This window comes from Telopea speciosissima, chromosome 1, assembly GCF_018873765.1.
Source record: "Telopea speciosissima isolate NSW1024214 ecotype Mountain lineage chromosome 1, Tspe_v1, whole genome shotgun sequence".
NCBI classification, from domain to species: domain Eukaryota; kingdom Viridiplantae; phylum Streptophyta; class Magnoliopsida; order Proteales; family Proteaceae; genus Telopea; species Telopea speciosissima.
In genome coordinates, this window is record NC_057916.1 from 3289987 (window position 1) to 3306456 (window position 16470).

Consider the following 16470-nt stretch of genomic DNA (forward strand, 5'->3'; position numbering starts at 1 on the left):
GCCAAGAATCAAATGAGGGTTCGTGGTTTATGGTACTTCGTAGATTTCTTGAAGCTCCAACGCACGCTATTGCAAATGTCGCTTGACGAGACGGAAGTGAGGATTCTTTAGGTCGATCACCAAAGCTAGGTATAAATAAACGGTTAATATTTGAAGGGTATCTTTCGATCAGACCTTAAAAGGGTTGTGTTGTTTGTTCTTGACGTGTTTGATGAAATGCTAACGTGGACAAGTCATAATCACCTTCCCTTACGACTAAACGGGGCCCAAGTTATAATCACCTCTACTTACAACCCAACGGGACTCAAGTCATAACGTTTATCTCGAACGCTGCTGCAACTTCTCTCTGTCCCCGTGTTGGAGGTCTGCTATACTTCTACTCTTCCAGTAGCATCGACAGAAGCAATAATGGCGGGAAGAGAAGGTTTTCTCCACAGTGAAGCTTTCGATCCTCATATTGAAAGATTGGAGGGGGAAGACCTCATGATTGATTTGCAATTTCAGCTTAAATCTCTACGAAGCAGAATCAAGGTATCATCCTTACTTCCGTCCACTTGTCACGCACGTTTTAGCGACTGTTCTTCTGTGTCATCTATTTTGTTATTTTCTTATAATTTCAGCGCACCTTGATTTCTTTTCTCAAATGTACTTAAAACTCAGGAATTAGAGCTCGAGAACGCAAGATTATCTCAGATTTCAAATTGTCGGTGCCGGAAGGTTCGCCCATGGAGCTTTAATATTTTCTATCATTATTGTTTTATTAACATAGTTCTCAGATGCTGACATGAGTTTAGGCAATAGGGATGAAATATTTATAAATATGGTGTTTATTATGCGATCACTTCCTTGGCTTGACTAGTGAAACTTGTTTCTCATTAGGTTTCCATCCATTTTGATAAATGAAGGATTATAATTGATTTATGCTTCAACTGGGATCCCACGATGTGTTTATAGTCTATAACTATGCTGTACAAAATCCACTTAAGTAAGTGAATAATAATATTAAGAAATGATGTTTCAGCTAGTTTTGATACTTAAGGTTGAAAACTCATCACTCTCTTTACAAACTGATCCCCAAAAACACAGCTTGTTATTTGCTTGTTGAAATTCATTAGGTTTCTGGCCATGCAGATAGAAGAGAGTCATGAACGTTCTGCTATATCTGCTGATATTTCAGTTGAGGACATAGTGCAATCAACTTCTGGTATTGGTATAGTTGGAGCAGTGTCATACAAAGAGGATTGCAGAGAAGGCGGCATATATACAAGAGAGAAGGAGGGAACCAAAACTGTTGACGGGAATAGGAAGAAGAAATCAAAAGAGGAAACAATGGGTTAGTTGATGATCTCAAATTTTGAATTAAACATACAGCTTCCTATGAATAATGATGTAGAAATTGAAGAGAGAGAGAGAGATTTGAACGGAGTTTTTTGAACGAACTATCGTTTTCTAGGAAGAATCAATGAGAAAACAACTCTCTCTCTCTTATTCTTATTTGCTTGCCATGTCTTGGACTAAAAACTGTTCAGAGTGGGCTGGTAACAACTTGACTCAAACAGTAAGGTTCTCTTCGTTTTTCAATTAAATTGACCTGAATTGCAAAATAATACTCCACCAATCTGTTTGAAAATCTCTCCTTTGAGATTTATCAACTCCTCTAGGCCACTATTACCACTCAGAAATGAGACGATCTACGTCCATCCATGCTATAGGAATAAGTCTTTTGGGTACTGGGGCTAGGGATGTAAACGGATCGGATTCGGCTCGGATAGTGCTATATCCACATCCACATCCACATCCGATTAGCTTTTGGATGGATTCGGATACTGCTGAACGGATACGGACACGGATACGGATCGGATATTTTATCCGTTTACATGTAAATATAGCTTTTCAGATAGCTATAGCCTATCCGTATCCGCATCCGTTTAGCTTTTGGATGGATTCAGATAGTGCTAAACGGATACGGAAACGAAAACGAATTTCGGCTATTCATTTACACTTCTAACTGGGGCCTTGAGTTTCTTGGGCGAGGGTGATTCTGCTATAGTTATTAGGTAGTTTTGCTTTAGCCTAGATGGTATATGGGGTTATTCCATTTGATTAAACATATTTATGCCACTGTTGTACTATTAAACATTCGGTTTTGTACGAGGAAATAGATATGTGAAATCCCATGAAGATGAGCAAGCTAGAAAGGGCATTTCTAGGCCTATGAGCCTGGATTTACTATTCTTTCTGTTGTCCCCTCTTTCTCTTGTAGTCTGTGCCATATTCTCTCCTTTTGTCGATGTACTGTGTGCTGGCTTCCTCATTTTGGTCACCTATCATTGTCGGATCCCTTGGTTTTGTTAGTGCAACTTTGATGTTATCGCCTATGAACCTGGATTTACTATTCTGTGTGTTGTCCCCTCTTTCTCTTCTAGTCTGTGCCATATTCTCTCCTTTTGTCGTTGTACTGTGTGCTGGCTTCCCCATTTTGGGTCACCTATCATTGTCGGATCCCTTGGTTTTGTTAGTGCAACTTTGATGTTATCCCTTAAAAATGAATCCAATGATGGTTTATGATTCAAATATGTGATTCTATGCTCTTGCTTGGTGGAAACGAGTGTATAGTATTCCTTCGTATATGAACTGATGTTTACCATTGATACATTCATTAGTAAATATGCTTGCAAAAGTAACGAATCCAACTTTCCCTACTTTATGTGTTATAGTTCATCCAGAATTAGCTAAAAACAGCAGTTCTGAAATTGCTCCTTTTTTCAGGTAGTATGTGCTTCATGATTTCCCCCTTTTCTTATAATATTCATTTTAGTTATTGGTACATATTGTATCGTTTATCTAATATATTCTTAAGTCTCTCTTTGTTTGGTTTGTCCCACTTATTTCGTCTTTTCTTTTCCTTTTTCTTGTGTTTAGTGTCAACCTGTTTCTGATTGATGTTCAGTGAAGCTTGAATCCTGTGGTTTATGGCCTATGTTACCCCGAAACTTCAAATTATGAGCCATAATTGTGTCCAACATTTCATGTAAGCCAATGAGAATGCAAGAAATGGGATCTTTCTATCATCCAACTTGTATTCTTTGCCATGTCTGGGTAATAGAGTTTATGGCTGTAAAAATAACCTGATGAAGTTGTAGGTTGCTAAGGATAACAAGGATTGACAGAAATGTTTTTGGTGGAAAAGAAAACAAGAAAAGTAAAGAGAATGTGGCATGGGAGAAATAAAAAATCTCAATCAGATGCAATAGGAACCAACTAAACTTCACAGAATGAAATTATAGGACTAAACAAATAGGCCATTTTGGAGAAAATAGATTTCTCTCCTTAGTGAGGTGGTTGATTGAGATGAATTGATTTCTTGAAAGCAAAATCAGCTCTTGTATAGAAATACTAATAACAAGCAATAAAAACTAGAAAGAATCAATTTAAGTTCTAAAAGAATTTGATTGAAAGAAAACCAAAGAGATGAAGAAACCAATCAAGATTTAATCAATCCCTTTATCCACAGGTCAAGAACCAGGTTTCCACAACATAAACTCATAAAGAATTGAATAGTACCCAACCAGAATTCAAGAACTGACCTGTTAGTAAACCAGATTCAATACAGCAACAAAATTTAGCAGCAGTATTACCAACTAGCAACAGCAGCTGCCAGAAAGCTTGAACACAGTCAAGAATCCAAGAAGTTCCTGTGGGAAACCAATGGTCTTTTTTGTTCCATAGTTTAGTTAGGATTCCTGCAGCATATATTTACAGAATCCCAACTATTTCTGCCTTTATTAGAATTTTCACTAGACTTGGAATGATCTTGAACTTAATTAGAATGAAACAAGGAAACTCAACTAGAAGCCTTTCCTATTCTAACTTGATAATAAGATAAAAAGATGAACCCAAAAATTAAAGAAAGTCATGTTTATAGTAAATTACAAAAGAACTAATTTCATGCCTATGCATTAATTTGATACACCTACGCATTCATGATTGCTTTTATTTAGGCAAAGAACAGAATTTGTTGAAGTCAGATTTGCTCTAGTATAACTGTTGGTAGTGACTGTCACGTCTTGGTAGACATGGATGAAAACAGTAATCATGATTATGATTGAAGTTAAAAAATTTAATCTTTTGAAAGCAGGTTGTGACACGGGGATCATGCGTCACCATGCTAGGAGACATGTTGCTCTTAAGATTATGTACTTCGGTCAGAGGTATGCTCTAACTAATCTATTGTCCCTATCACTTCCATTACCTTTGAAATTTGGTTAAGTGCAACTTACTTCCGTTTTGTGTGAACTCTGTAGACACAAATTTTGACAGAGCCATGAACCAACAAATATTTCTCCCGTTAAGGGTTCCTTTTGATTCCCTTTACTTCTTACTCTTTTTTTTTCCTGGTGGAGAATGGGGGGTATGTAAAGAATGAAGTTGAGACTTTTCCTGTGTTCACCTCCTTCCAAACTGTCCAAGAGATTGCGAAGTGCAGCAGTTTATTCAATATTTACCCCATTTTCTTGAAGCTCTGACCAGCCAAATGGTCCGTTTTCCGTTGGTATTTGTCTCCTCTTTATGATGAAGCTTGGGATGTTGCGACTTACTCCTATGATCATATTGAATCTTGAAAAGTGCTTTGATTGAGGAATTTTCTGCCCTTTGCAATCTGTTGGACATTTTGGAAGGGTCGGAACAAGAGCCTCTTTGATGAGAAGTCAGAAGTAACCTTCATCAAGTGCAGTGATTAAATAAGGGACTACACTTAAATGCAATTACCTCTATTTTGGTTGCATCTGGAGTTTAGTGTTTTAAGTACAGTGAAAAATGATTGTTGATGACTTGTCTTTGTATAGCTCTTTGTTGTTCTTACCACTTGCTATATCACATCATTTTCTCAGAGTCCCAGGGTTTAACCCCCCCTGTTTTTATATATATATGTATATATATTTCTTTTCCTTACAAAGAAAAAAAGGGGAAAAAATGGGGAGTTTTCCTTCCTATGTACAACAACTCAGCCTTATCCCAACTAAATGGGGTCGGCTACATGGATCCTAGCCCTGGAGTCAGTTCTACTTGAGGTCGAACTTGATATAAGGTCTAAGCTATGCATGTTTTTTCTCACCACTTCTCCTAGGATCATTTTAGGTCTGCCCTTGGCTCTTTTAGGTCCTTCAATCTGAAACAAATCACTCCTCTGTACTGGAGCATCCAAAGGCCTCCATTGAACACAACCATGCCACCTCAAATGACAATCTCGTAGCTTATCATGTATCGAAGCTACTCCCATCCCAAATCAGCTCTACTATAATCATTCCTTACTTTATCTCTCCTAGTTTTGTCACACATTCATCTCGACATCCTCATCTCTGCTACCCTGAGTTTATCTACATGATGCTTCTTAACTACCCAACATTCCGCACCATATATTATAGCTGGTCGGTATAACTGTCCTATAAAATTTTCCTTTAAGTTTTAAAAGAATACATCGATCACACAGCACTCCGAATGCACCTCTCTAGTTCATCCATTCTATTTTAAGTCTCCGTGAAACATCATCCTCTATATCACCTTCTTTAGTTATGAGTGAGCCCAGATACCTAAAATAATCAATTTGTGGAATCTCCCTCTCATCAATTTTCACCATCTCATTATCTGTCCTGGTGTAACTAAAGTTAAACACCATATACTCCGTCGTTCTAGTTATCTTAAAACCTTTTGATTCCAAGGTTGATCTCCATAACTCCAACTTGGCGTTAATCTGTCTCATCCACCAAAACAATATCAGAAGTGAAAAACATACACCAAGGAATCTCATCTTGAATGTCTTTGGTTAAATCATCCATGATCAGCGCAAACAAATAAGGGCTTAAAGTTGATCCTTGATGTAACAAACTTGTAATTGGGAATTCACTACCTTGACCCCTTATGGTTCTTACACCACACCATCAGACATATCTTTAATTGTGCCTATATGTTTACTTGAAACAGTTCTCTTCTCTAGTACTTGCCAGATTAACTCTCTAGGGACTCTGTCATAAGTTTTTTTGAGCTCAATAAAAGGCCATATGGAAATCTTTTTTGCAATCTCTAAATCTTTCCATGAGTCTCATAAGTAAGTAAATAGCTAATGTCTTGGATCTTCCTGGCATAAAACAAAATTGGTTCTCTGTAATAGTAGTTTCTTGTCTCAGGTGGGTTTCAATAACCCTCTCCCATAATTTCATAGTATGACTCATTAGTTTTATGCCTCTATAGTTATTGCGACTTTGAATATCACCTTTCTTTTTGTAAATCGGAACTACAATGCTTCTCCTCGGTTCATCAAGCGTTTTCCTTGTGCTCATAATTTTATTAAACAGCTTGGTTAGACAAGATAAACCATGGTTTCCTAAGCTCTTCCACACTTCTATTGGGACCTCATTTGGGCCTAGTGTCTTGCCTACTTTCATCCTCCTTAAAGCTTCTTTTACTTAAGACACCCTAATCTTTTGTACATATTTACGACAGTTGGTGTCTTGATGGGTAATGCTGTCTTTCGGGACATTATTACTCGAATTGTCTTCATTTAGTAGGCTGTAGAAATAATATTTTCATCTTTCCTTAATGTCTTCATCCCTTATTAGTACTTTACCATCTTCACTTCTAATACATCTAACGTGGTCGATATCTCTACTCTTCATTTCCCTCATTTTAGTTATTTTATAGATAGCCTTTCCCCCCTTCCTTTGTGCTCAAATTGTTATAAAGATCTTCATATTTCTTTGCCCTTGCTTTTCCCACAATCTTCTTAATTTCATTTCTTCCAAATATATACCTTTTTAGATCCTCTACATCCTTAGTCCTTTGCCATGTCTTAAAACTAGCTTTCTTAGTCTTAATGGCTGCTTGAACCTCATCATCCCAACACCAAATCTCTCTAGAGGAATGATGTTTTCCTTTCGATTCACCTAGGACATCTTTAGCAACCTTCTTTATACAAGTAGTCATCTCATTCCGCATCATATTAGTGTCTCCCTCAAAGTCCTAATTTCCTTGTTTGGCCATTTTTTCAATAAATTCAAGGTATCTCCTTTTAAGCTCCACCACTTTATTCTAGGGCAAATAAGCTCACCTTTCTTACAATTCTGCATAATTAGGCACATATCCATGACCACTAATCCATTGGGCATCATAGTAGACAAATAGATTTCTTCCTAACTAGAAAGTCTAGAAGGTCTGATAGATTGTTTTGTAAGGACTGTAAGGTTTTCCTTCCTATGTATAGTTTTCTAAATAGCAAATATAAGCACCTTTTCACCGTGTTTAAAAGAAAAGGGGGAGAGAATTAAGAAAAGAAGTACTGAATTTGAATCTAGAATTGATGGTTCTCACAGTAGTTGAAAAATTGCACATTTAGTGATAACTTGGAGGTTCTTTATCTTGTACAGGATAAAACCCAGTTTCATATGTTTTGTGAAAATAAAGTGCAAAGTAATGTAGTCCTAGAATAGGAGATAATCCTACTAGGAGCCAAGTAAAATCAGGTCCTGATCGAGTCTGCTGTTTGGGGCAGATTTGGGGCTGTTTAGGGCAAATTTAGGGTTTAGGCTCGGGTTAGGGGTGAATATGATATAAGATAATGATCAGCAGGTCTAGGGGATTATTTTGTTATAAAAATATTGGGATTTGGATGAGTTTAAAATTTCTGCAGAATTAGGGTTAGGTTTTCGGGTATTAGAAATTAGGAAAATTTACCAAAACTAGGGTTTAAAGTGGGATTTATGACCAGGGCTTGAGGTCGAGTGTGAGGAACAAGGGAATGGAAGTTCGGCTGTGATTTGAAGGAATTCTGACGGCTGAATAAGTCTAGACAGAAATTAGGGTTTTTTTTTGGGTTTTAATGGAGAAGAGGGAATTAGGGTTGAACAGATATGATCAGGCCCAAAGCTGGATCAAGTGAAAGGGTTGGGATAAGGATGCTATACCTGAATTTTGGGTGAGAGGATAGGGCTGGACAGAGCTTAGCAGATATAGGGTTTGTGAAATCCAAACAGAAAATGAAGGGGATTGATTGGGGGAAGGAAAAGGAATGAAAACAGAATTTAAAAATTCAAACTTACAGCAGGAATCCACCGGCAGCAGCTTGAACAAAGAAGGATGGAACCACCTTCACAAAGAGAACCTCCCAGCCGTCACGGCGTAAGGAGTCGCAGGAAATCCACCTGTCCTTCTTCCGTGATAGATCCACAAGGCAACACTCCAAGGAGCAGCAGCAGCAATTAGCAGCCAGTAAACAGTCTTTTTTTTCAAATTTTCAATTGTGGGGGAGCCTCCCACAATTTGTCCTTTTATAATTAAAGGTCAAAGGCCAATTCCTAATACAATCTAACTACCTCCTCACTTAAAATCGTGGAAGGGACCTAATTAAAACAAAGTTACTAATTTAAAACCCTGAAAAGACTTAGTTACCCCTTTTCACTTAATTAAAAGATTCTAACTTAAAACTACTGATTTAAAAGAAGATTCCCTACTAACCAATAGGATTTAAGAACCTATTAGCCAATAGGAGCACTCCACTTAAATTAGACCAATTGATCCAATTGGATGCAACCAATTTAAACTGGTTCAATTTAAAAACAGAAAAATAAACAAAGTATGGAAAATACTAGCAAAGTAAACCTAATCTATGGCTCCCGATTTAAGCCCTAAGTTCAGGACTTCTTCTTCTTCTTCCTACTTGGAGCTGCATCACAAAGCCAAGCCTGGTTATTTTTCTCCAAACTTTAACCAAACACTAGAGGGTCTGAACTGTTTTTGAAATAGGAATTTGCTAAATGCTATTGTTTTGTCCCATGGAGAAATGATGCCTATCAGGCTTGAGAAAATGTACATAGTTATCAAGGCGTCCAGGCTCCTTGAGCACCATGGCGGTGTCGTCTTGAATTTTGACCATCTAAAACGCCATGGCTGCCTTCCCGCCTTGATAACTATGAAAATGTATAAACTAACTTGGAACATTTTAGTGTTCGTCTCAGATTTTCATGTTATAAATGCTAAAATATCATTAATCCTTTATTTTTCTTATACCCTTGACGCCTTGTCATCCAAATGATTTTCTTGGCACTTGTTTTCAATGAAAATACTCTCATTGCACTGCTTGGATTTGTTTCAATCTGGTGTTACATGTTTTTGCACTTCCTTACTGCATGTGTCATTTCTGATTTAGGATTATATTTGAGATTTTCTCAGGTTTCATGGTTTTTCTTCAGAGGGACAAATGGATCCAACTGTCGAGGTCCTTTTCTTCATCTCTCTCTCTCTCAAATATTGTGTGATTATAGAGAATATGAAGTAGGAAAATTCTTGACGAAGAGGGTAATCCAAAGTTATGGAACCTATATTTTTGCCAATTCTCATTCATTTCCTAGTACTTTACTGTTCGATAGTACATTAAGCTTGAAAATCCATTTCTAGTTTCTGAACTTGATGGATACAGTGGATGCATGGGGCTTTCTGCAGCTTGGAAGCATCCACTACCTTAGGAAGAGTGCCTCTATCCTTCAGCTGTGGCTTCCTATGGGTTTTATTTCGGACATTTAGGATATGATTTTATTATTTGATGAATGATTTTAGAGTCAAACTCTTACTAAATGTTTCCTTCTCTATTCAGCAATTTGGTCATTTCCACTTATTACTTTGTATTTGTCACATTATTGTCCATTCTGCATGTTACTTAAGCTAAGGATAAGTTTCCTTTGGTCACCTGCCTACATCCAATTGAGTGGTTAAGGGCAATGTAAATGTATACATCAACACTCCCCGCACGTGCAGGCTTGTATACACACGGTCCTGGCACATGAGACACCCAAGTAGAAACACTTCACATGGCACCGAAGGGGAAGCATTGTCGGGATACCTCTTTGCAATTCGTAGGAGTCAAACACTCTACCTCCTTGCTTTGATACCATGTGTGTTACCGCTTAGCCTAAAAGCTCAAACTGTTAAGTAAGGGCAGCGTAAATTTATACATCAACTAAATAACCTTAGTAAAAATTTATTTCCATTAAGAAATTAATAAAAAATCTGAGTTCCGTAGAGGGTTGACAACTCAGCTGATGTCAGTCTTACCCCTTATATGTGGGTTTGCGACAGAATCACTCGTAATCTCTCAAGTCTCAACCAGAAGGCAGCTTTGCAACTATAGGACCACAACTTAATGACCAACTTAATAATCACTTTTGATTAAAGAGAAACCACAATATAGATCCTAATTACTCCACTTTAAAGAATTAACAGGATGGATTTAACTACTTTCTCCCATGCATAGGCTTGTAAAGCAATGCTTATATGGCTAAGAATTGATGGGCTACAGCTGGACTAATATGCATTGGATGGAGGGTTTTGGATAGGCTGATATTTGTCAAGCCAGCCAATGCCCCATTGCATCAACCCACCATTTGGTTATTCATCATGTTTATTTGACAGAAAGTCAGAAACTATATGGAGAGCATTTTCTTTTCTATTTTCACCAGTTCCAGTTCCCTATCCATTTTCTTGGGAACACTACAGGGTTCCTTGTGAAAAAGACATTTGTTGAATTTTCTGATTATTAATCCATCAGGTGCAAAAAAAGCATTCTTATTCAATTTACAGAATAAGAGCTTTTTCAATTGATCCAGGGATCTATTCTGTACTTGTGGCCCTAGATCACAGTGTCTCTATTACATGATTCACTAACAATGGGAGAGACTTTCCTAGAAGCACTCTACTTCTTGCCCCTCTTATGTTGTCCTTATTGTTCTTATTTTGTGTCTGTAACTCTATTTTGACATATGATATACGTCAGAGGAAAAATCTTGGAGGGGTGTGTGTGATAGCTAGGTTTTCTTATCAATGGTTTTGTTTAGTAAATTCATATATTAAAGAACTAATGCGGAATTGATCTCGATCCAGTAAAGCCAACGAGCGATCAATTGCAACAGGATCGTAAATATGGACAAACCGATATTGATAATGGAATTTTTTAACCTTTTTTTATTTGTTTCAAACATAAGAAAGTAGAAGTAAAAGAGATATGACCTAGAATAACCACTAGGCCTACGGGAACGGCATTGCTAACTTGCTACCAATCCCAATGTATTGCTTCACCACAATAGGGCTGGAGCTGCATCACCACAGACCAAGGAACAACATCACCATTGATCTAAAGAGGCAAAACCAAATTTCTCAGTCACACAAAATCGTTGGCCATCATGTGTTCCCCTTGCTTGTACTTATAAAATTAGAGCCTGTGTATAGAAAGTCTTGGCTACTAAGTAGCGTACAAAATAGCAACTTTATAGAAAGATCTAGTTGCTAAAACACAAAAAATGAAAGATACAGAAAATAGTAACTACTAAGTAGCTATTGACTAACAACTAAGACCCATTACAAAAAATAGAAACTAAAGTATTAGTAATTTAACAGAATATTCCAGCAATCTTCTAGATAAACTCCTCTCCACATAATCACATGGGGCTCATGCAAATTTTCATTCGATCTTCTGGAATTTGCTCCATGCAATGCTCCTCCAAAGCTTCTAAAACAAACAATAAACACCAAAATACAAGCTAACTGCGTAATCCCATATAGGACTCAAATCCTTAGTATTTGGGCTTATAGGTTTGGCCCATTACAATAGTAAACCCCAATATACTAAGCCTATGGTCCATATAACCTATTGGGCACTCAAATAGTCTAACTTAAACAAAACGTAAACCATAGGTTCAGTTGGACCCAATAAACTAAACCAAACCCAAAACAACAGGCCCATCTTCTTTTCTTGTCGGAATTCTGCATTGAGAATTTTTAGGCGTTGGAAATTACAAGTTGCTCTTTTTTTTTTTTTAGATTTATAAGTTTGCAATTGAAGGTACCTTTTTATATGAAAGAAGCAAGCCACACCACAATAAGAATAACTTGGGGTTTTGTTACAATCTCAATGTGATCATATTCCCTTCTGGAAGCTGGAATTTTTATGTATTAACATAAAATAAAATTCAAAGACCTTTATGTTATAAGATATTACAATTCCTGCAGTCTGAAATTTTCAAGGCACTCAAGCAAACAAAGCTTTTGATTGGTGAGAAAGAGGAGTTACAGTACTCAAGGTGTGGTAGGACTGACAAGGGTGTTTCATCTGTTGGACAGGTTAGTGAATTCCAGAATATTCTTTCTTATTTCTTTTCAACATTAATATTTGATGTTGAGTCAACTTTCTGTTCTGTATCTCATGTTTGTTGGCAAGAGAAGAAAAGTTTCATTAATGGAAACATTAGATATTCAAGCCATTATATTTCATTTTGTTTCTAATTTTAATCGTCTTGATTTGATAAAGTGTTGTCATGTCATGGAACATAGCAGGATCAATATTTCCTGTCGGGCTTAGAGAACCTTGTGGTAAACAAATAATAGGGAACCTAGACTGCTTTACAGAGTGCATGGGAAGAGGGTGTGTGTGTGTGTGTATGTGTTCATTTGTGTTAAAACTTTTGTCAGATCTGTCTTTATCTCCAATGCTCATGCTTCCATTCCTTGGCATTCGCCTCTTTCGGGATGTTCGTTGACCTTGTTTTTTTCTTGAAGGCATCAAACTGGTAAATCGGGTTATCCAGTTTTCATTGTTTCTGCCTCTTCTCGCAGTGTTTGCAATTGATTATTGTCCTCTTTTAAGAAATAGAAGGTAGTACAACACTTTTTTCTAACTACTTTCAATTAGTATCATTCTACTTGGTTGATGATTTTCATCCATGGATGTCTAAAATTCTTGATGTGAGCAAAGAGGAGGAAGTCTTTTTGGCTTTTCTTTACTCTTCATGAGTGCCAAGTCTCAGAAGTCGGTCGACAAGAGAAATTTTTTTACACAAATATTTGGTAGGTTGCTTTGAGGAATCAGAATTTGAGACAGATAATATTGCTTAGTGTCTAGGGTCGGAGCTCTTCATCCAAAGTTTGTGTTGAGAGACTTAGAGAAGCACCCATCTTCTTCGTTCTATCCTCTGAAAAGTCTCGGTACTTGGATGCTGGTAGTGAGCCCTATGCACTAGGAACCCACAATTGCAAAGTAAAAAAAAAATGAAAAAATTTTGGAACTATACTATGTGGATGGAGTATTGCACCTGTCCCACTGATTGCTTTAACCTTCCTAGGTGTCTTATGGTGGATCATGAGACTCTAAGCACGGTATTCTAGATAGCTCAAGGATTCTTACTCAGCATGATGCCTTGAAGAAAATCTTCCTGTTTTTAAGTTGCACTGGTAGCTTTAATTATTTTCTTTGGATCACCATTGAGGCAGATAGGCATGTCTTTGGTGTTGGTGGACAATAGAGTTTTGGCCATGGATGTCAATATTGCACTCAATTGGCTAGGGCATCGATTGAGGAATGTCAGACTATGAATAATTCATATGAGAATATAGGGGTGGGATGGGATCCTGTGATGGCCGTATAATATGAAGGGGGTAGAACTTGAGAGAGGATGAGTTCATAGAGGTTAAAACCTTTGCTCTGGCTTTACTCGGTGGTAGTGGGCACTGGGTAGGCTCATTCTATGGATAACTAACCATAGCAGCAGAGATTCGGTAATTTTCAGCTTTTCTTTGTTTTGGTCTGAGTCTGGAAACTGCCTCTCTGCGAAAGCAGGGGTAAGGCTGCGTACATTATGACCCTCCCCAGACCCCGCAGTGGCGGGAGCCTCGTGCACTGGGTACGCCCTAAATCTAATATCGTTTCTTCCCCCCTTATCAAAGAAAAATATATACTTATATATATTTTTTGTTTTCTGATTTTCTCATAACATTATATGCCTTTAAGATGGATAGCTCCATCCTGTCAATACTTTAGGTGGGACATCTATATGTTTTAGGGCCGTACTTGGCTACACTTTGGTTGATAATTGATATGCCTTAAATAGTGAAAATTATTGATGTGGGAAAAGTCTCATCCACTTATTACATTTCAGTTTAATGTTAAAAATTACAGAGAGTATAGTATATAACAAGGTTCTAGAACTCAGGATCGGGGACGGGATTGGCCCTGGCCGATACCAATCTGTATCGACAGGATCAGTCAATAATCGTCCGATTCTTCCCCAACGATCCACTTTATTTGATTGGGGTTGAATCAGCCCAAAAAATATAAAAATTAAAAATAAAAAATACTAAAAGGATAGAAAAATATACATATCCCTAGGAAAATAAAACCAATATAAAAATTTTTTTTGGTGGAAATTATTAAAATTAAGCCCAAAACGTAATATATGTGGAAAAAATAGAAATAAAGCCCACAACTTATGTTGGTTATGAAAAATTTTCCAAATGGCAAAGAGATCACCCAAAAATTTCTGATTTACAATTATTTTTATGCAACATTTTGTATTTTCAGTTTAGCTCTCGCCCTTGTGTCCAGAAAGAGGCGGCCATTGCTAAACCAAAATAGTAGGTTTGACAAAAATTGGAAGCCGTTAGACTGAACGACGGTCTCTTGGGGGTAGTTTCCCAACTATATTTGAAAATGGATTGGTTATCCATAAAAATATTACATATTTTTTTTTAACTCAGGAAATGGAAACATCATTAACTCTCAGTCTAATGCACTAACATTACACATACAAACATGAATTTACAATTGCTAATTTTTTTAATTAAATGAAAAATAAATTGTTTTTTTCCATGGCTGAATGCATATTTCTTCCATTTTTTTAGCATAAATTATGATAAAAAAAGTTATATCAGCAATGTACGAACCAAATACTGAAGATTCATGGCCAAAAACCACAAATCAAGTGAGAAATCACAGAAATTTTATCTCAGATTGTGTTCTTCAAAAAGCTCAAATTCAGGTGGTTTAGATGTCCTCCTTTGTACTTTGAGGTTGATTCCGGTAGATGTGTTCTCCTCCCATAAATGGTGAGGTTCACAATTTCACATGATTTGGACTCAAATCGGCTGAGATATCAAGCCTGGAATTTCTCGGGGTGGAAGAAAAAGTTGTAGGAAATTTCAAGCCATTGATCTCCTTTTCCGAGTGTTTTCCTGTCAACCAGTTTGGTGGATTCCCAAAAAATAGTAGGGTTTACCAAATTTCCAGAGATCCGGCTTCAAATTCAGGGAGAAATCAAAGCTGGAATCTCTGGGGGGTGGTAGAAGTCGGTAGAACACTCACTCTCAGGTTACAGGGATTTTATACACTGGGTTGGCCACTTCAGAATTCAGATCGGTTGGACCGGATCAGCAGATCCCATTTGGTCCGCTCTGGATTGGGTGGAATCGGGATTGGCCACAGCCAATTCCTCCGATCTGGTTCCAACTTCTCAAACCCTGGTATATATGTATTTGTTTGTGTGTGTGCATGGCTATGTTTATTTGTTTTTTAATTGGTTCCCACTACGTCATTTTTCTTTGATAAATTTACTGGTCATTGTTCATTCTCTTTGTGAATCATCATCTAAGTGTATTTGGCACATTTAATATGTTTTATTCTGTTTGTATTTTTTCTTAAAATTTTCATAATGCCTATATTTTAGGGGGTGGGGCAGGAAGGAAAATTTGGGGGATGCCATCCTTCTTGCTGTAGGTCACAAAGCATTTCTGGCCTCTTTACTTTCAATTGTTGATAGCATAAAAGGTGTTTTTATGCAGGTTGTCTCTTTATTTTTACGATCAAACCTTAAGGACATCAAGTTGCTTGCAAATTGTGAGGAAAATGCTCCAAAAGAAAGATGTGGTTTGCCATTTTCTCTTATTATTTAGTTTCCTTTTGATGTGCTAAGATTGCATTGGATTATTGAATGAAGATTATGCCCTTAAATATCTACACCTGTTAATGTCAAATTGTCAATATCCAGTAACCTGGACTATTGACTATGGTTCCATCTGTCTGAAAAGTTTGGAAGAGATGATGAAAAGTGGTCTTATTAAAAAAATAATTTAAAACTATAGAACCTTGTTTTTGTGTTTGGATGCTTTAAACCTTTATTTTGTGCCAGTAAACTAATTTTTGTCGAAGTTCCCTTTTCTATAATTTGACATCTTGTTTTTTTCAATTGAAAGAGTTGAAAAATCCTAGACCCATTGTAAAATGCTCTCATCTTCGATACTAGGCAGAGATTGATGGTGGGGTTTATTCATTACCTTTTCACCTAAAAGTTCAATTTGTTAGGGAACCCACACGTGCATACCAATCTTAGACCTTTGCACGTGACACAATGCATGCCCACACTTGACACCGAGGGGGAAGAACTGTTGGAAAAACTCCGTTGCACTTCCCAGGTGTTGTCAGTGAAATCTGAATGGATGATGTGTCACCAGGAGACCTGCGCACTACCTGAAACCAGAGAGTGAGCATAAGACAGGGACGGAGTTGGACTCTGTTGGAGACTCTCTGATGCTTAAGTCAGAATTCAGATAGCAGGAGAAGAGTTTGGAACAATAAGAGAGCAGTGGTGAATAGAACAGTAT

The 16470-nt window shown here is 37.2% G+C and overlaps 1 protein-coding gene across 3 annotated transcripts in view; it reads left to right on the forward strand.

Annotated features, from left to right (window-relative positions):
* Positions 1-336: 336 nt before the first annotated feature.
* The window catches only part of LOC122648902 (tRNA pseudouridine(38/39) synthase), a 32409-nt gene continuing 16275 nt past the window's right edge, over positions 337-16470 (forward strand). For all 3 annotated transcript variants that reach the window (XM_043842204.1, XM_043842202.1, XM_043842205.1), the window contains exons 1-7: positions 337-531; positions 661-717; positions 1132-1333; positions 4139-4211; positions 9223-9268; positions 12052-12162; positions 15652-15736. In XM_043842204.1, the coding sequence (XP_043698139.1) occupies positions 409-531; positions 661-717; positions 1132-1333; positions 4139-4211; positions 9223-9268; positions 12052-12162; positions 15652-15736 (697 nt within the window). In that variant the 5' untranslated portion in view covers positions 337-408. The remainder of the gene's footprint in view (positions 532-660; positions 718-1131; positions 1334-4138; positions 4212-9222; positions 9269-12051; positions 12163-15651; positions 15737-16470) is intronic.